Genomic DNA, 22230 nt, shown 5'->3' on the forward strand with positions numbered 1-22230 from the left:
CTCTGGAAGTGTGCTGTTAGCAAGGCAGTGAACAAGCTCACTGAAATCATCGAGAACATCTGAGAAATGGAGAAATTGCCATCTGACTAGACCTCAGCTTTGATCCGTCCCTTTCTCAAGAAAGGTTATCTTAAAGATGCGAACAGCTACTGATAGATAGATAGATAGGTAGGTAGGTAGGTAGATAGATAGATAGATAGATAGATAGATAGATAGATAGATAGATAGATAGATAGATAGATAGATAATGCCTTTATTGGTGGCGAAGTTAGGGCTCAAGGCCCTCTCTTACATTTAACCACTAGAAGAGTATACATTTACATAATTACAAACACAAATGAAACAAATGATATTAATAGCAATAATAAAAATAATAATAGAATCCTTAATTTTAAATTACACAAAATAAAGTACAGTACACTTAAATGAATGGCTTACCAGGAGGAAATGAGATTATAAATAAAGGGTACAGATCTCTGCACATGGTTATGAGAGTATTTAGGAGTTGTAGTAAGGATGTAAAAAAGAGGGCATACAAGTCTGTGGTAAGACCCCAACTAGAGTATGGTTCCAGTATATGGGACCCTCACCAGGATTACTTGATTCGAGAACTAGAAGAAAAGCAGCTCAATTTGTTCTGGGTGATTTCCAACAAAATAGTAGCATTGCGAAAATGTTGTGAAGTTTGGGCTGGAAAGATTTGGGAGAAACGAGACGCGCTGCTCACTAAATGGTGTGTTCCGAGCTGTCAGTGGACAGATGGCATGGAATGACATTTGTAGACGAATAAGTTTGAGTGGTGGAATATGAAGGTAAAGTTAGAATTCAAGAGGACAAATTGGGGCAAATATTAGTTTATAGGAAGGGGAGTTGAGAATTGGAATAATTTACCAAAGGAGATGTTCAATAAATTTCCAAATTCTTTGCAATTATCTAAGAAAAGACTAGGTAAACAACAGGTAGGAAATCTGCCACTTTGGCGAGTGCCCTAAATGCAGATCAGGGGTGATTGATTGATTGATTGATTGATTGATTGATTGATTGATTGATTGATTGATTGATTGATTGATTGATTGATTGATTGATTGATTGATTCACACAGAGAGAAAATGCAACAAAAATGGGGAACAGTTGAAGTGATGATGATGATGCTTGTTGTTTAAAGGGGCCTAACATCAAAGGTCATCGGCCCCAACAGTTGGAGTAGCCTGGTCCCAAGTAGGCCTACTTAAAATAATGATTTTATTGGTTTTATGTTCCTCCAAGTACTTTTATGGTTTTCCTATTTTCACACCAGGCAAATGCTAAGGCTGTACCTTAAATAAAGCCACGATTGCTTCTTTCCCAGTCCTAGCCCTTTCCTACCTCATTGTCACTGAAGAACAGACTGAGTTTGTGAACATTTAAACAAATAGCAAAAATAAAAGAGCATAATAATTTAGCTCAGAAATTTCCTCCTCAGCACAATGGATTTCATAAAAATCAATACATGACAGAATGCAGAATTGGTAGCAATGTTCTTTATAGCCTACGGCTGCACAGGTTCGGAAATTCAAATATCTGTGACAAATGGTAGTGTATAGAAAGGTGTTTTTATTTGGTTCTAATAATTTTCTTTTAATTTTATAGAGATTGTCAGAACTTCAAATTCCTCTTACTTTTCCTGTTCCTGAAAGTCATCAGATTGAAACATATATTTCACATGAGCCCACTCAGAAACAGCAAGACAGGTTTAACAACCTTGATATAAGTATGAAGAAAGGAAAGTTTAATCCTGATGAGGATGATGTTATAAGGAAGAACTGGGAACGTTTCAGTAAAGTAAGGAAGTACTCTGACACACACACATTTAAATGTTAATCTATTTTTGTTAAAAAAATATTGTACATTTTAATTCTGTTCTATATTTGGTCTTTTATTAAATGAAAGTGTCATGTATGTTCTGGTAAGAAAGCCAACAAATGCATACCGTATTTGCTCGCATATAACTCGCTACCACATATATCTTGCACCCCATTTTTAACATTTGAGATTGCAGAGAAAATATCCCCACACATAACTCGCATTAATTTCTGACGTCATAAAGACATACGGTACATACACGAAATAAAGTTTGTGTATTCCGTGGACATGCCTACATTAAATATCGGGACTCTACCAATTGCTGTTACGGTACTTTGTACGTGACAGTACAAGAAGAAGCTGCATTTCTTTCTACCTGCAGAATGGTTGAGGCTAGCTGTTGTAACAAAAAATACCTAACTCGCAAACCCCTGCCTCAAGGCCGCATTCGTAGCCAGTAAGACACACTCGGCCATCCCTCTCACTCTTCCATCTTTGTCAATATGCTTATCATTACCTGTCCAGCAGAGCTGATCATGTGAACTGGGAGCGTTTCCCTGTCCCGGCAGTTACGTGATCACAGTATTAGGTATCATCCATCTGTTGTATTGTCGATAAGTACCAGTATTCTGTCTTCACGTTTCATTGGTGCTTCTCAGTTAAGTTTTCTTGTGTAGGTCGATCTTTAAGTTTTGGAGAAACGTGGGAGTTATACGGCCGGGTTTAAACTCAAAGTGATGACATATGCTGAAGAACATACTAACAGAGCTGCCAGTCGAAAATTCAGTGTGACTGAGTTTAATGTTTGCTACTGGTGTAAACAGAAAGCTGCGCTAGAAACCACCAACTGAACACGTAAGGCTTTCAGAGGGCCAAAAACTGGTAAGTTTCCTGAGCTGGAAGACGAGTTGCTTCATTACGTTACAGAGTTGCAAAATGATGGCTTTAGTATCTCGCACGAGATGCTACATTTCAAAGCGCACAAACTAGCGATTGAAGGAGGAATCAGCTGTGTTGTTGTTTGAGTCATCAGTTCACAGACTGGTTTGATGCAGCTCTCCATGTCACCCTATCCTGTGCTAACCTTTTCACTTCTACGTAACTATTGCATCCTACATCTGCTCTAATCTGTTTGTCATATTCATACCTTGGTCTACCCCTACCGTTCTTGCCACCTACACTTCCTTCAAAAACCAACTGAACAAGTCCTGAGTGTCTTAAGATGCGTCCTATCATTCTATCTCTTCTTCTCGTCAAATTTAGCCAAATCGATCTCCTCTCACCACTTCGATTCAGTATCTCTTCATTTGTGATTCGATCTATCCATCTCACCTTCAGCATTCTTCTGTAACACCACATTTCAAAAGCTTCTATTCTCTTTCTTTCTGAGCTAGTTATCGTCCATGTTTCACTTCCATACAATGCCACGCTCCACACAAAAGTCTTCAAAAACATCTTTCTAATTCCGATATCAATGTTTGAAGTGAGCAAATTTCTTTTCTTAAGAAAGCTCTTCCTTGCTTGTGCTAGTCTGCATTTTATGTCCTCCTTACTTCTGCCATCGTTGGTTATTTTACTACCCAAGTAACAATATTCATCTACTTCCTTTAAGACTTCATTTCCTAATCTAATATTTCCTACATCACCTGCCTTCGTTCGACTGCACTCCATTACTTTTGTTTTGGACTTATTTATTTTCATCTTGTACTCCTTACCTAAGACTTCATCCATACCATTCAGCAACTTCTCGAGATCTTCTGCAGTCTCAGATAAAATAACAATATCATCGGCAAATCTCAAGATTTTGATTTCCTCTCCTTGGACTGTGATTCCCTTTCCAAATTTCTCTTTGATTTCCTTTACTGCCTGTTCTATGTAAACATTGAAAAGGAGAGGGGACAAACTGCAGCCTTGCCTCACTCCTTTCTGGATTGCTGCTTCTTTTTCAAAGCCCTCGATTCTTATCACTGCAGACTGATTTTTATACAGGTTGTAGATAATTCTTCGTTCTCGGTATCTGATCCCTATCATCTTCAGAATCAAAAATAGCCTGGTCCAATCAACATTATCGAATGCCTTTTCTAGATCTACGAATGCCATGTACGTGGGCTTGTCCTTCTTGATTCGATCCTCTAAGATCAGACGTAAAGTCAGGATTGCTTCACTTGTTCCTACATTTCTTCTGAAGCCAAATTGATCTTCCCCCAACTCAGCTTCAACTTGTTTTTCCATTCTTCTGTAAATAATACGTGTTAAAATTTTTCAGGCATGAGATACTAAACTAATAGTGCGGTAGTTTTCACACCTGTCAGCACCGGCTTTCTTGGGAATAGGTATAACAACATTCTGCCGAAAATCGGATGGGACTTCTCCTGTCTCATACATCTTGCACACTAAATGAAATAACCTTACCATGCTGGTTTCTCCTAAGGCAGTCAGTAATTCAGAGGGAATATCATCAATTCCATTTGCCTTGTTCCTATTTAGGTCACACATAGCTTTGTCAAACTCTGACCTCAAAATTGGGTCTCCCATTTCATCAGCATCAACAGCCTCTTCATGTTCCAGAACGAAATTATCTACATCGTTACCTTGATACAACTGTTGGATATGCTCCTGCCATCTTTCTGCTTTGTCTTCTTTCCCTAGAAGTGGCTTTCCATCTGAGCTCTTAATATTCATGCACCTAGATTTCCTTTCTCCAAAGGTTTCCTTGATTTTCCTGTATGCAGCATCTACCTTTCCCAGGACCATACAGCCTTCGACATCCTTGCACTTCTCCTTCAGCCATTCTTCCTTAGCTACCTTGCACTTTCTATCCACTTGATTCTTTAATCGCCTGTATTCTTTTCTGCCCTCTTCATTTCTAGCATTCTTGTATTTTCGTCGTTCATCAATCAGGTCTAGTATCTCCCGAGTTATCCACTGATTCTTAGTTGATCTTTTCTTCCTTCCTAACATTTCTTCAGCAGCCCTACTGACTTCATTTTTCATGACTCTCCACTCTTCCTCTACTGTGTTTCCTTCGGCCTTTTCATTTAGTCCTTGTGCAACATGTTCCTTGAAACAATCCATCGCACTCTTTTCTTTCAACTTGTCTAGAATCCATCTTTTTGCATTCTTTCCTTTCTTCAATTTCTTCAACTTCAGATGGCATTTCATGACCAACAAGTTGTGGTCAAAGTCCACGTCTGCTCCTGGGAAAGTTTTGCAATCCAACACCTGGTTTCTGAATCTCTTGCCTAATCATAATGAAGTCTATTTGATACCTTCCAGTGTCTCCAGGTCTCGTCCACGTATACAGCCGTCGTTTGTGGTGTTTGAACCAAGTATTGGCGAGGACTAAATTATGGTCAGTGCAGAATTCAACCAGCCGACTTCCTCTTTCGTTCCTTTGTCCCAATCCAAATTCTCCTACTGTGCTACCTTCTCTTCCTTGGCCTACCACTGCGTTCCAGTCTCCCATCACAATTAGATTCTCGTCACCTTTGACATATTGTATTAAGTCTTCTATCTCCTCATATATTCTTTCAATTTCTTCATCATCCGCTGAACTAGTAGGCATATAGACCTGCACTATTGTGGTGGGCATTGGTTTGGTATCTATCTTGGCGACAATAATTCTTTCACTATGCTGGTCGTAGTAGCTTATCCGCTGCCCTATTTTCTTATTCATTATTAAACCAACTCCTGCATTACCCCTGTTTGATTTCGTGTTGATAATTCGGTAGTCGCCTGACCAAAAATCCTGTTCTTCCTGCCAACGTACTTCACTTATACCAACTACATCTAACTTTAGCCTATCCATCTCCCTTTTCAGATTCTCTAACCTACCACAACGATTCAAACTTCTAACATTCCACGCTCCGACTCGCAGTATCCATCTTCCTGATGATCGCCCCCTCTCGTGTAGTCCCCACCCGGAGATCCGAATGGGGGACTAGTTTACCTCCGGAATATTTTACCCGGGAGGAAGCCATCATCAGTACATCATTCATACAGAGAGAGCTGCATGTCCTCGGGAGGTGGTTACGGCCGTAGTTTCCCGTTGCTTTCAGCCGTGTAGCAGTATCAACACAGCTAAGCCATGTTGAGTATTATTACAAGGCCGTATCAGTCAATCATCTAGACTGCCGCCCTTGCAACTACCGAAAGGCTGCTACCCCCCTTTCAATGAACCATTCGTTAGTCTGGTTTCTCAACAGATACCCATCTGATATGGTTGCACCTGCGGCTCGGCTATCTGCATCATTGGGACACGCAAGCCTCCCCACCGCGGCAAGGTCACATGGTTCGCAAAGGAGGGAATCAGCTGTTCGGATCTGAAAGTGAGCCGAGGTTGGGTCTGTAGATTCATGACATGAAATGGATTGTGTCTGCGAAGACGTACATAGCAATGCAGAAGAAAAACAATTACCTCTTACCTCAAATTGGCAATGCAGATCAAACTCCAATAAACTTTGACATGCCATGCAACACCACCATCAACAAGAAGGGAGAATCTAGCGTGCTTGTACGTACAACTGGGTGTGAAAAACAGCGTTGCCCTGTCATGCTAGCAGTAACTGCAGATGGAAGAAAATTGCCACCGTACATTATTTTCAAAAGAAAAACAGTGCCTAAAACAAGGTTTCCGAAAGGCATTCATGGATGTGTTCAAGAGAAAGGATGGATGGATACAGCTCTTGTCCAGGACTGGGTCTGTACGGTGTGGAGAGCATGGCCAGGGGCTTCGACGCCCAGCAATGCTAATGTGGGACAGTTTCTGTGGACACTTGGTGGAAGACTTGAAGAAACGTCTTCAGGAAATGAAAACTGATCTTGTTGTAATTCCTGGTGGACTCTCACATTGTGTACAGCCCTTAGATGTTTCCGTCAACAAGCCCTTTAAGGACAACATACATAAATTGTACGCCAAATGGATGGCAGGAGGGGAGCATGAGCTGACACCAGCAGGCAAAATAAAGAGGCCGTCAGTTGAACTCATGTGAGATCGGGCTATACGGGCATGGGTTATGGTGTTGACAGACTTTATTGTAATGAGTTTTTTGAAGACGGGCATCCCAAATGCATTGGAAAGGAGTCAGGATGATGCAGTATGCGATGATGAGCAGAATGATGCATGCGAGAATAGCTCGGAGACTGAAGGCAGTGACATTGAATAGGGTAAGTATGCCAGTTGTCTTGTTTCAATAGCCTAATGAAAATTTTACGCTTTTTTTTCTTCGGGAATACGATCTTTTACACACAAATCTCCACATATACTGTATCACACGGAAAATGTTCACACTTATTTTGTCAAAAAAGTGTGAGTTATTTGCAAGCAAATACGATATATGGTAAGTCGCTGCTCTCTATTGGTTTCCTATACATATATACAGGTGTCATATGTTAAGTTGTTAATAAATAATTTCATGTGACTGTTGCTAACAAGGTGTAACCCTCATAATGCAGACCCTTTGATGATGGTGGGTGGCATCTACCATGTACAGGCAACTGCATGTTTGTGTGGTGGAGTATAGTGTTGTGTGTGGTATATGAGTCGCAGCAATGTGGGAGACAGCACGAACTTCTGGTCCCTGAGCCAAAGGAATTAACTATTTAAAATTAAAATCCCTCTACCCTGGCTGGGAATCAAACCCGATAACCAAAGGACAAGATGCTGAACACTCAGACATGTTAAGTTGATATTGAAGTATGAACCAGTTTGAAGAATTAACATCATTGTACAGTCGGTGCAACTTTTAGTGATACCTGGGCTCCCTAGTGCTGAATCAGTAGACCTCGGTTATATTCGAGATTCGTATTGGCAACGTTTGAAACACAAACTATGAATAGAGTATGCTTCGCCATGAGACATCTGGCGTACAGTTTACGTACTACTACTGTTATTGTTTACACAGCAAAGCTAAAATACAGAATTCATGCTAGGAACAAGATTTACATTGAGAAATGTTATTTATAATGTTATATGTGTGACACAGTTGTTGGCATATGATAATAAAGGTTTAGAAAACTCATATTGATCGATCATACTATCGATTCAATTCAGATTTACTTTCCATTCAGTTGGCAGAATTACCGGAACCAGGAGAGCTCCTCTCTCCGTACTTCTCACCCCCCGTAAAACCAGGTATCACTAAAAGTTGCGCGTACTGTAGATGTACCAAATATCTCTTGTAGCAGTTTTCCATAACTGTATGAGAATAGCCCAAAGATAAAATGTATTAAGAAAACAAAATATGAACACATTACCTTTCATTTCTAAACAGAGGTTATTTGCCTTAGTCACTCTGATCTTCTGCATCATCATCATCATCATTATTATTATTATTATTATTATTATTATTATTATTATTATTATTATTATTATTATTATTATTATTATTATTATTTGCTTCCTTTGCAGTCCTAGTCTTGTACTATCTTATTGTTGCCATAAGACCTGTCTGTATTTGTGGGAAGTAAAACAAATAGATAAAAAATAAGAAAGTTCTAATTTATCACTTGGCCTATTGCTGCCAAAAGTAAGGTGGTAGGATATGTTAATTGTCTTGTAAGATGTCATTGTATCATTATGACCATGCTTTCTAGCATTTCTCATAAATAGGAGCAATACCAAACTGCTATCTGAGATTGATGTTACAGCTATGGTCTAGAAGGGAGATCTAAACTCATTGGTTTTAGTTATAGGCAAAGCATGCTTTTTTGTACAGTGCCATGGCAGTTCAGTAGTTCTTTGACTTCAAATATATAAGCATCTTTTGGTTGCAATAAGTTCCTATAACTTCTGTCCACCTCATCTTGGACATACTGACTCACTCTTGCTCATCGGTATTGATTTCTCTGTTACTCAGATAGGATCTCAAATATTGGAGCATGTTAATCTGTATCTAATCTTTACTGGTGACTTGGATTGAACCAGCAATGATGGCAGTGTCTTCTTTTTCCTCATGACAAACATTATGGAGCCATGACAATTGTTGGATTTAAAGTGGAATTAATACTGCAAGCATTTCTGGCAATGCCTCTAGCTTTTCTCTGTTGTTCTAACTTATTTCTATTGCGAATACTTACCTGTTACCTAATTATTATTATTCAGTAGCCTGGTACCAGATTTCATTTGTCATCAGAAGAGATCTTTCTAGAAATAATTTGGACAGGTGGTTGAAAGGATCTGGTGTTGCTCAGAAGGTTCTAATGTCTTTGCACCTGTCATAATTTGACCCATCGTGAAGATGGCAGCTCATGCAATGCAGTACATCTGATACTTACACAATAAAGCATATATGATTTACAAATGGCTTTCATAATCTAGCTCTATAATCTAGTTCTATAACAGTAGTAAGTCCCACTTTTAAAGATTTAATATTTCATTTCTAATTTCCTCAGTTACAAATGAAGGAGCAAAACATTGTGGTTATCTCTATTTTGTGTGGTGTTCATCCTATTTATTTATTATTACTTATTTATTTAATATCCAAAAACAATACAGGAACCCTATTTTACCAAAGGTATATTAGGGTTATAGTTTAAAATCATAACAAAGAGAATTCTTATAAATTTAGTTTACAAAAATTTTTGTTAATGAATGTGAGAAACTGCACATAACATTATTGTCTCTGCATGATGCAGTGGTTTAGAAAGTTCCAGGTTACAAACATTCAGGTGCCATTGTACAAAATATCTTCTCATTTTAAACACTGGACACTCAAATGTCAAACGATTCACTGTCTGAAGTGATCCACAAAAGCATAAGTAGCCGTCTGTAACATTAAGTGTAAAGTGTTCCAAATAAGATTTAAATTTTCCATGATCAGTTAAAAATTGAGTGAAAACAAAGTTCAGCACTAATGCTTTACACAGTAGTCGTTTTTGAACTTTCGGAAAAAATATTTCTTGCATAAGAGATTTTTTTTCAAATTACATGTCCATAAAATATTCCAGTGATGTGAAATATAGTGCCTGATTTGTCTTTGAACATAGCGTATTGGAGATTTATGGTATGCAGTATTCAAAAGAGATGTAGCAGCTGAGTTAGGTAATGAATCTGCTTTTTCAATACCAGTAAACCCAGTGTGACCTCTAATGTAAGATGTACAGATGTGAAAACACTCCTGAGCTATTGCGCCGATTTTGACAGCTATTGGATGTAAGTCATATTTATCGTTTACTGAGTTCAATGCAGCTTGTGAATCACTGAAGTTTTGTATTATTTTGTTGTTAGTTTTGCACCATTGTAATGCACACTTTAATGCCCAAAGTTCTGCCTGAAAAACTGAGCAGTTGGGAGAAAGTTTATACTAGGCTGCAAATATTTCAGCATCATTCTCATAGACTACAAATGCACAGCTAACACTGTCATTTCCATCAGAACTTGGTATGTGGGACCCATCCAGTGTATATGATACAGTCATGGGTGTTAAAGCAATTTTTACACATAAGTTTCTTGTAATGACTTGGATGAACAGATTCCAAAAAGAGACACTTATGCTCCATAATAATGTTGAAAATTGGCAAAGGAGATACTATTTTTTCTTCAGTAACGACAGCTCAGCTTTGCCAATTCCTGTTAAAAACAGTGGTTCTATTCCAGCAATTACAAGTGCTGCATCAGTAGATGTAGTGCGATATGCACGAGAAATTCTTAGAGCAAACCCTCTTTGGATTTGCAACAGCTTACCCTGAGCCTATTTCTTTTTCAGCGTAGTACAGAAAGTGGACACACAGTACAATATTAAAGGTACAAAAGCTGTACGATATATTATTTGTAGAACCTCAGAGTTAAGTCCCTAAGAATGTCTACAAGTAATCACAAGTCCTTAAGTTTGCTTGATTTCAATTTTAATCTATTTAGATGTACCCTGAAAGTCAACTGTTTCTCAAGCACAACACGTAAATATAGTTGATCATCTAATGTTGTTCTGTGATTATTCATAACAATTTTGGGTTTTTAACATTTCCTCCCCTATTTTACTGTGATATGAAGATATGCTGTACCTTGTATTAATTCAAAGTTTAAGGCTTTCTGTTTTATTTCTAGGAATTTCACTTTGATGATCCAAGACCATTTATACTAATGTCCTATAATTGGAAAAAATATATGAAACATGAAGAAAGAATTCATTTTGTCCAGTATCTAGGCAGAGGTCTACCTAATAGATATCTACATGGGATTTACCGAAGATTCAAGATCTTATTTGCACCACGAAATATTGTTAATAAACGGTTAGTACTTTGATTCCATTTTGTATTCTATCGTCTTCCATTTACTTTCACATTCTATATTACATCTTTAGTAGTATTCAGATTTCTATTTTAAATGAACTGTCAGCTTAAATGAAAATGTTTGTATATGAAAATACTGTACCCCAGAAGTTACCATATTAATCGTATTATATCTTGTAAGGAGAGATAACGAGGAAGAGATACAACATTATAAAGTATTCCTAACAGCTTTAAAAATGGAAAGGGCAGAGTGTTCTTCTAAAATACTATTGCACGCTATATACAGTAGTTTCTGTGGGCACGCAAGTGAGCGAATGATGTGGGCGGATTTGGCTGTTGCAGGAATTAGGACGAGAATTCTCTGTTGTGTACTCACCATGTGGGGGTACAGATGAGGATAAGTTAACAAGTTTTATGAATCACAGAGTTATATCGTAGTGAGGCTTAACAACAAGGATAGGATAGTGATAATGAGTGATTTCACTGCAAGAGTTGGAAATAGAACTGAATGATATGAAAAGGTGATGGGTAAATGTGGGGAAGATATGGAAGCTAATAGGAATGAAAATCATGAATACATTCTTCAAGCATAAGGCTATTCACTGCTATACATGGGAGGGTAGGGGCACCAGATCCATAATAGACTATATCATAACCGACTTCAAATTCAGGAAATCTGTTAGGAATGTGTGGGTATTCTGGGGACCTTTTGATGGTACAGACCACTATCTGATCAGTAATGAACTAAGTACCTCTAGGCCTAGGGTAGAGAAAGAAAATCTATCTCCAGACAAATAAGGGTAGAAAATCTCCAGGATGAGGAAATTAGACAGAAGTGTATGGATATGATTAGTGAAAAGTTCCAGACAATAGACATTGAGAAGGTTCAGGATATGGAAAGAGATGAGTGGTACACAGGAATGCTGAAGTAGAATCAACAAGGGAATGCCTGGGAAGAACTGTGTGTAAAGATGGGAAAAACAAACTTTTTGGTGGAATGATAAGCGAGGGCAGTTTGTAAACGAAAAGGAAGGTGTACCAGAAATGGATCAAAACAAGGACTGATGAAGGCAGGGAATTGTACATAGATGAAAGAAACTGAGCAAAACAAATACTTGTTGAATCCAAGAAGAAGTTGTGGGAAGATTTTGGTAATAACCTGCAAGCGGCAGGGAAACCTTCGTGGACAGTAATAAAGAAACTTAAAAACGGACTAGGAAAAAAAAAAAAAAAAGTGTTTTGGGTAAATCAAGTGAACACATAATAGATCCCAGGGAATCACTGGACAGGGGGAAGGAATAGTTTGAAAATCTCAATGTAAAAGGAAATCTTTCTGGGGATGTCACGATAACTGAGCTCATGGGGAGGAGGACATAGATGTAGGTGAAATTATGTTTGAGAAGTGGAAAGGATAGTAAATAAACTCAATTTTCACAAAGCAGCCAAGAATAGATTAAATAAGACCTGAAATGGTGAAATATAGTGGGAAGGCAGGGACAAGATAGCTTCATAGAGTAAAAATATTAGCATGGAATATTAGTAAGGTACCTTAGCCCACCTGGTGGCCACTCTCATTAAGGCTTTGAAGTCTAAATGATCTGACACCACGGTTAGCCGGTTCGAGTCCTGTTGGTCGAAAAAATTTTCACCATCAGAATGTTCGCTGGCAGGATAGGGGAGGTGGGTGGTATACAATTTCTAATCACTAGATTGCGCGCCAAAAGCCTGGATTCAATTCCAAACCTTTCCATAGTGCTCATATGGAGTGATTGCAACAACTATAGAGGTGTTTTATTGATCAGTATACCAGGTAAGGTGTTCACTGCCATTTTGGAAGGTAATGTACAATCAGTGCTGGGGAGTAAGTTGGATGATAATGAATGTGGTTTCAGACCAAAGAGGGACTGTCATGATCAGATTTTCAGTATTCACCAGGTCATAGAAAAATGCTACGAGAGGAATAGGCGGTTATGTTTATGTTTCATAGATCTTGAGAAGGCATCTGATAGAGTATTGCGGGGAACTTTTTTTAAAACCGCCTGCTTTACGTCGCACCGACACAATAGGCCTTATGGCGACAATGGGTTAGGAAAGGGCTAGGAGTGGGGAGGAAGCGGCAATGGCTTTAATTAAGGTACAGCCCCAGCATTCTCCTTGTGTGAAAATGGGAAACAATGGAAAACCATTTTCAGGGCTGCCAACAGTGGGGCTCGAACCCACTATCTCCCGGATGCAAGCTCAGAGGAAAAAATGTTAGCCGTACTGGGGGCTATGGAATTAAGGGTAGATTATTAAAATAATCAAAGTTATTTGATGACAATGATGCTTAATGATGTTTAGAAGGGCCTAACATCTAGGTCATCTCGGCCCCTCAAAAGTATATATGTTGATAATTGGGCTGCCAGTGTGAATTGATGGTAGAGCAAATTCTTGCTTCAAGGTACTTACAGGGGTTAGACAAGGTGTAATTTTTCACCTTTGTTGTTCATAGTTTAGATAGATCATCTGCTGAAGGGTATAAAGTGGCAGGGAGGGATTCAGTTAGGTGGAAATGTAGTAAGCAGTCTGGGCTATGCTAACGACTTGGTCTTAAAGGCAGATTGTGCCAAAAGCCTGCAGTTTGATATCTTGGAACTTGAAAATAGGTGCAGTGAGTATGGTATGAAAATTAGCCTTTCCAAGACTAAATTGATGTCAGTAGGTAAGAAATCCAAGGGAACTGAATGTCAGACTGGGGATACAAAGCCGGAACAGGTAGATAATTTCAAGTATTTAGGATGTGTATTCTCCCAGGATGTTAGTATAGTAAGTGAGATTGAATCAAGATGCAGTAAAGCTAATGCAGTGAGCTTGCAGTTGCGATCAACAGTATTCTGTAAAAAGGAAGTCAGCTCCCAGGCGATTACAATTGTAGATGCCTCTCCTACTGATAGTCACTATCGATTTGTAGAGTTTTAATCATAATGGCAGGTCCCCCTTTCTAGATCACTACAAATCAACTTCAATGTAACATACATATACGGAAGTAAATGCACATCTATAATTGCAGACCTATATTTTGAGATTAACTGCTGCTAAACGGTATATCATATCAACAAATGGATTGCACCGTAAGACGCCTCTTTTAATGATCTATATGGTTGGTTCTGTGACATCTCCTATATTTATGGGTTAGATTGAGTTAGAAACTTAGAATAGGGTGAAATTTGGGTACAGTTTCTACATATTGCTTTATTTTTTGGATAGTTATGTAACAGCTAGAATCATAAAATTTATCTTGCATATGGTCATTGGTTGTGCCAATGTATGTGCTGAATTTGATGATTCTCTCTTTCCTGTAAGTGTGTCAAACTATAAAGTATATGTGTAAGAAGTACAAAAAGTACCTAAAACCAAGAAATGCAGCTATATCTTATGTACAGGGTCTTTATTTATGCTTGGCAAGGACTTTCTCGCTCGACCTTGGCCGCCAGTGACGGTTCAGTTGCCGGCTACCGCGCGTGCACATGTACGGCAGAATACAGTGTTCAGAATCATTATCATGCATTTTACTCACCATTTTACAGTTTATGCTCAAAATCATTATCGCGAATTTTACTCACCAGTTTCCTGTGCCAAACGCTTAAGTGATTTTTGTGATGTGTGTTCCAGTCATTCGCCAATGTCATCTAATTTAGCTTCAGTAAGGAGGTAATGACCTTTACGTTTATTTTTATTGTTTACTGAACCTGTACGTTTGAATCTCTTGGCCAGTTGTTTTATTGTCCGATTGATAGGAATGGGTCTCCCTGGAAATTTTGCTCGAAACTTTCGTCTTGTCCTAGCGCACGATTTTCTGCACTTAATGTAAGTATTGTACAGATATACACATTCAAGTAACGAATATTGCACATACACTACAGCACTACACACAATCACATACTACACAATACGACATACAGTACGCAGTAGCTTCATTGAACACCCTACTATCTCGGAGCTCAGCTCTCAGTAACTGCAGGAAGTGCCGGAAACCGCGTGCGCCAGCGGCCGGTAACAGCCTGTCATCGGCAGCCAAGGTTGAGCGAGAAAGTCCTTGTCAAGCAACAAGTAAAGGCCCTGTATAAGGGATTGAGATATGACTAAAAGTCATAGGACCAAAGTTGTAGTTCATACTGGGTGTGAATGTGCTATTTCTTTTGTGACATGACTTACCGTTTAGCCTCCAAATACCTCGAAACAAAGGTTGGCATTGTCATTAAAATTGCCTCCGTATTTCAATATTTTTTGGGGGTAAAAGTAAACATTTGAACATCTTGGAAAGTATATCAAGAGATATGTGACGCTAAACCCAACAAGATTTTAAAATATGTTCCTAAGTGCCAGGCTGAGTGGCTCAGACAGTTGAGGCTATGGCCTTCTGAACCCAGCGTGGCAGGTTGAATCCTGGCTCACTCGGGTGGTATTTGAAGGTGCTCAAATATGCCAGCCTCTTGTCAGTAGATTTACTAGCACGTAAAATAACTCCTGCAGGACAAAATTCTGACATTTCGGCGTCTTGGAAAACCATTAAAATGTAGTTAGTGGGACATAAAAGCAATAACATTATTATTAAATATGTAAGTATATGTTGGTTTTTTCTTCTTGAATATATCACCTGGATTCGGGACCAGTGAAAGGCCCTAACACTAATGTTTTACAGGGGATTAAAACAAAAGTTCACATACCAATCTGAAACAGTTAGGGTTATCTTTCTTTATCCCAGGATAAATTATATTGTTACATTCTTCAAAGTGTATTGCCAGTTTTTAATAATGTAAATTTGTTTTTATGTCAGGATGCTCCAATTGTGCATGTGTTGAAAAGTAAACTTAATGGTCTTTAAACAGACTTGTTGGTAAGACCATCTTGTGTACAAGTAGGAGTTGCTTCAATTACTGAGGTGGAATTTAAAAAAAAGAAAACACCAAAAAGAAAATGAAGACGTGGTTTGGTGCTAAGGGAAGGGCTTATTTGAAAGAAGAAGAATTAAGCAGTAGTAATAAGCAAGAGTTTTATTCCTCTGTTGGATAGTTTTACGTGCAGCTTGTGTTTACATTGTGACAAAACTTCCTCATGGTGATGAATTTTTGAAACATGCAGAGGTTGCTAATTTAAATCTGAGAAAAAGGTGTTTTATTTTCATCAATAGAATATTTGATCAATAGATTTCCCTAAATTATAGCAGATTCAGAACATGATAAATTTTAATTGTAATTTGCATCTTACCAGTGTGACATTTTAGATGATGGCATATTAAATTGTACTTAGATTGATGTTGCTTGGAGTAAAGTTGCAAATTTAAAGAATGAAAGTGGTCAAGTGAACTATACCACTCGTGGTAAGGTTATGAATGTTGTTTTATCAGTACCACACACTAATACACAAATAGAAAGAATATTTAGCATTGTAAGAAAAATTCATGACCTCATTAAGTAAAAATACATTGTCATTGCTCATTGAGAAACTAAAGATGGCATCAGATTGTGTTGTATGTTTCAAGAAAGATTAATTGAGAAGCAGTTACAAGAGGTGAAGCACGCTACAACACAAAATGTACACTAGACTAACTAAACAAGCATTTAAACATGAACATTTCTTTTAGGTTTGGTATATTTTAGAAGTGAAAATTTGAGGCACCCCTGTCAATGTTTCCCTTTATTTTGAGGTTACCCTGATTATTGATTCTCCACTCCAAAAATTGGCATGTCTGATGTTATCCTTTTTGCTAAATTCAATTTTCTTCAATCTCTCCGTACTTCCACAACCATTCTTAACTCAATTATTTTCTATCCTGCACCTATTTTGTAATCTTTTTTTTTTTTTTTTAAATATATATTACTGTATATTGTGTCTTTCTTATTTCATGCCACCTGTCAACGTATACACCTGTTTTTACACTCCTCAATAGTTGCTTTAAAACCATCCCATAGGCTGTTTACAGTTTTATTTACCATTTTCCACTGATCATATTTACTTTTTTAAACTCCCTTACTTTAACAACCTTCCTTTCTATCGCATGAATTTGTAACTATGTTAAAAAAGAACTTTGTGATCACTTATACAATCTATCACTTCAGTATCTCTGTAGAGCTCAACTGGTTTTCTCATCACCACATTTGGAATATTTGTCCCTCTAGTTGGTTCCATCAGTTTGAGATTCAGCTGTCCTTCCCAGATTAACTTTTCTAGCATTTGTTGGTCATCCTCTCTGCCATATGCATTACCTTCCCAGTTAACATTTTGGTAAATTGAGGTCACCCGCTACAGTAATATTTCTTTGTGTATTGTTGCCCATATAGCTGGATTATCTTACCATATAATTCCACATCGGTGTCAGAGCTAGAGTCTGTACATCCCAATAACATCAAGTTGCTTGTTATCTTTGGAGGTGAGCATTACACCTTCCTATTTGTTTCTATTATGTCCGTGATAAACACTCCAGTTCTGTGAGAACATTTCTGTATCCATAATATCACTTCTCAGCCGCGATTCAACTCCTTTTACAATATCTGATAAATATACCCCCTGTAAATTACTTAATTCTATTCCTTTTTTAATAGTACATCTACAGTGTAAGAATAACAAGTTTATGTCATCCTTACTTGACTTCCACTGCCAATAATTTCATTACGGCTCCCTATTCCACTGTTTCCCTGAAATATGCCTCCATATAACTCTCCTAAACAAACCCCCTAACTTATATGTACCATCAGTTGGGGAGATTGGGGGAAGGGGGAGCAGCCCCATTCACCCTGTGCTTTTAGCCACCTGAAACTAGGATTTATTAAAAAAAAAAAAATTGTACAAACCCTGTTGTTTTATCAGCTAATTCTTTCCTTCAATTTCTTTAATTATTAAGAAAAATACTTGTGGAAATACAAGCAAAATATCGTTCATCGCAACTAACCGATTCGTACAGCATCACTGCAAGAAGTGGAGACTTGCGCAGCAGCATTTACCATCTGCTATGAAGAAGGGTAGTGAGGGGATATTTTTGCCAAAGTCTAGAACACTGAGATATGATTCACCTGCTTGCCGTGTGCATTCAGTCAATGTGTCTATGTAGTTCTATCTATGGACATGATAGTAAAAGATGCATTCTGACAGTTCTTAGAGAGAGGTCCGTTTACTGCCTACCTGGGTGGAAAGAAAGGAGTAGGGGGTGTGGTTGCCATGGAAACGTGGGTGTGCCCAGTGCAGTTGCAATGGAGATAAGCCTGCTGGCCGGGTCAAGTTGCTTGGATTTGCCAAACCTCTCACTTATAGTTATGAATTTCATTGGTTCCGTATTGAAGTGGGATTACAACAAAATTAAATTCTTTTCAAGGTCCACCTATTCAATACAATGACGTTTTATTGTGATTCAATCACATGTCAAATAGTCAAATGGTACCAGTTTCGGCATCTATGTGCCATCATCAGCCTTGGGCTCCGTCTATGTAACAACACGTTCACATGCTGCTCAAGATTCAAATTGAAGTGGGAAGTCATCTCTAAATACATCGCGATCTTATATGATCAAAGTAAACTTCCCTGGAACCACCTAATATCTAAAGGAACAAATGTCATTCACATAGACAGCATACAACTGTAAAAATTCACCCGGATGCACACAGACTGAATTATGTAACGAACAGCCGGAATTTTAAGAATTTTATATCATACCAATTGTATCATAATTTTATCGTATTTCATGTATCACCACATTAATTGTATGTTATTTTATAATGTGTTAAAATGTGTTTTAGATGTTTTAGGAATGTATATCTTGTTTTAATTTGTACCCAAGGCTGATGATGGCACATAGATGCCGAAACTGGTACCATTTGACTATTTGACATGTGATTGAATCACAATAAAACGTCATTGTATTGAATAGGTGGACCTTGAAAAGAATTTAATTTTGTTGTAAACCTCTCACTTCCGAACGGTCTAAATGAACAAGCAAATGAACCAGAAACGAGGGGAAGGAGAACGGAATGCATGACTGTGGCAACACCGTGCAATGGCACGTGCAGTGCTCCTCCCTCCAGCTAACACTCAGAATGCTTCTTTAAATATTACAGGTATAGTGTCTGTTACTTTGTTAGTGTGTAGTCAAATACTAAATGATTTTTAATTGTATAATCACTTCTAATTGTGTAACATGTATAATTATTGTTCCTTTGGTGAAAGTTTAATTGTGTAGTACTGAATCAAAATATCGAAAACTATTATTACTGCACTTTTGTTGGTAGACTGCGAACCTTTACCTCTCAGTGGAAATTCACTCAGAGATCATTAAAAACTTACCCACCCGCTATATCTCTAAAACCTGGGGAACATATGCTGTCGATAAATTTTTGTACCCCCACCCCTTCTAATTCCCAAACGCCGTTACTGTGTACCATTGTGGTTCAAGTGAAGCCCATCAGAGCATAGATCTCTATCTCATACCCACCCATTAGGATCTAAAAATCTCACTGCCAGTTTTCCATATATCCACTCCATGTTGTTGTTTGAGTCATCAGTCCATAGACTGGTTTGATGCAGCTCTCCATGCCACCCTATCCTGTGCTAACCTTTTCATTTCTACGTAACTATTGCATCCTACATCTGCTCTAATCTGTTTGTCATATTCATACCTTGGTCTACCCCTACCGTTCTTGCCACCTACACTTCCTTCAAAAACCAACTGAACAAGTCCTGGGTGTCTTAAGATGTGTCCTATCATTCTATCTCTTCTTCTCGTCAAATTTAGCTAAATCGATCTCCTCTCACCAATTCGATTCAGTATCTCTTCATTCGTGATTCGATCTATCCATCTCACCTTCAGCATTCTTCTATAACACCACATTTCAAAAGCTTCTATTCTCTTTCTTTCTGAGCTAGTTATCGTCCATGTTTCACTTCCATACATAGTCTCATTTAAATCCCCTATCACCCTGCAGTCAGTATCCCTCCTTCACAGTATCCCACTGATAACAATTTTACTCCTTTAACCTCCTCCCAAGCTGTCAATACAGGATCCCATACACCCCCAACTTGTTAGTACCTATTCCTGCTTGTCTTCCATTTTTGGTACCAACGTGGAATATTGTCACTTTATCCTTACCTTAACCCCACCAACCTGGACCCATTGTTTGGGAAGCCAGGCTCTGCCTGTCACAAGTCAGGACAAAGGGCGAGTGATAGAGGAGTGAGGAGTAACACCTCTTTAAAAAACCTTGGTCCAGCTGACTTGGCTGGTAGTCCCATGTAAGGGTCCCTTGCCAGGGTTACGGCGAAGACCTCAACGGCAGTGAAAGCGGAGAAGAGGGACTTCAGAACGGTGGAATTGGCGGAAGGGGCAACTCTCCTATTCTGGGTAAATAAAATAGGAACTGCTGCCTTGCAGTAGAAGTGGGAACTTCAAAGGCTAAGGGAAGAAACTCCGATAGAAAATCAGCCTGGTGCCTCAGGCTTAAGATGGCAGCCCTGTCAAGGCACTCGGAAGCAGTGGGTTAATCACTCGCTCTTCTTAAATAATCTGATTATAGAAACCGAAGCGAAATTACAAAACCGGACGGATAATCTGACGATGACCTTTGGCATGAAGAGGATAACGAAAATTGGTTTCTGGAATGTGAGGACCTTGAGGGAGAAAAGCAGACTAAAACAAGTGACACGGGAAATGAAGAACTACAGGCTGGACATTCTGGGATTGAGTGAGGTGAGGTGACCAGGATTTGGCGAGATACAGACAACAGAGGGAATTACATTTCTATATTCTGGTGGTGAGGACGAAGAGCACAGGGATGGAGTGGGGTTGCTGCTCAGTAGAAATGCAATGAGAAGTCTTATGGAGTGGAAGACAATTTCCAGTAGGCTATTGACTGCTAGATTCAAGACCAAGATCAGGAATGTGACCATTATCCAATGCTATGCACCTACAGAACAAACGGAGTTGGAAAGAAAGGAAGAATTCTACCAAATGTTGCGAGATGCCGCAATGAAAAAAAGTAAGAAGGATATTCTCATAGTTATGGGAGACTTCAATGCGAAGGTTGGCTCAAAAAAAATGAAGGATTGGAACATATCATGGGTATACACGGTCTTCTGTTGTTTATAAGTTTCATTTCCGTATTGATAGATATTACTTTACAAAAAACAATATAAATATGAGTCTCCACCTTATCAATACAAAATTAATTTACATTAAGCTGGTAAATATAGTCAAGACTAGTTTCGACCCCTAGGGGGTCATCTTCAGTTGACATGCATTAAAAATGTATTTTTTACAAAAACATCACATGTGGTGGTAAAAGCTTAAATTAATTTGAACCGATCATAAATGTTGGTATGTCTGGTACATTTGGGCTATTGTATGTGTCAATTTTGAGTTTTTAGCACACAGTGTGAAGGTAGTTGATTAACTAGTGTGCATCATCCATGAAGTCACATGTTATTTTTTATGCTACTACCATCCAATTTTTTTGGGTTATACAATATGGAATATACATACATTTGTGCAAATCAACAGTGGCAAGTTTAACAATATACATTTAAAGTTGGTTCATAAATTACACAAATTGGCTATTGATTAGTCATATGAAAATGTAGGACATTGGTTTGAACACTTTTGACTGAAATATCAATGTAACACCTTACTGGCATATATCTTAGATGCTAAAATCAGTTTATGAAGCCTGTTATTCTTGATTGAGTCTTGGAATAGGGTTAAAAAATTTTTAAATAAAAACTATTTGCTTAGTATAGGCATTAAATAATGCTGTTAAAATGGACATATAACTAAAACAGTGGTATATGTATGCCATATATGCCTGGTTAAAAACACATTACATTAATGTTATTGATATGTGGTGCTACATGTACATTGTTTTGGAATAAATGGGGTTGACGAATTTTTCACAACAGTCTTAGATATAGTGTTCCGATAAAATGGGTCCGTAAAAATATTTATATGTAAAAAACGGTTAGGTAAGTATTTGAATAATCCACTTGCAGATCAGGTAATACTTAGTTATATATCTGGAGATATTTTAGGCAGCTACTAATGTTGGAGTTATTAGAAATCTTGAATATATTAATGGAGCATGTTTTTCCATCCGTATGTCGTGATGTTTTAAGTTGGTGACATTTGTCAGAACGTGTTGAAAT

At 38.2% G+C, this 22230-nt stretch overlaps 1 protein-coding gene across 4 annotated transcripts in view; it reads left to right on the forward strand.

Moving 5' to 3' along the window:
- The window catches only part of LOC136885273 (putative histone-lysine N-methyltransferase 1), an 80924-nt gene that overhangs the window by 16599 nt on the left and 42095 nt on the right, over nt 1-22230 (forward strand). For all 4 annotated transcript variants that reach the window (XR_010861522.2, XM_067157773.2, XM_067157793.2 and 1 more), the window contains exons 3-4: nt 1630-1821; nt 10886-11070. Coding sequence is in view for 3 of the 4 variants with exons in the window: in XM_067157773.2 (XP_067013874.2) it covers nt 1630-1821; nt 10886-11070 (377 nt within the window). In the remaining variant the exon portion in view is untranslated. The remainder of the gene's footprint in view (nt 1-1629; nt 1822-10885; nt 11071-22230) is intronic.

Source organism: Anabrus simplex, chromosome 1 (assembly GCF_040414725.1).
Source record: "Anabrus simplex isolate iqAnaSimp1 chromosome 1, ASM4041472v1, whole genome shotgun sequence".
NCBI classification, from domain to species: Eukaryota; Metazoa; Arthropoda; class Insecta; order Orthoptera; family Tettigoniidae; genus Anabrus; species Anabrus simplex.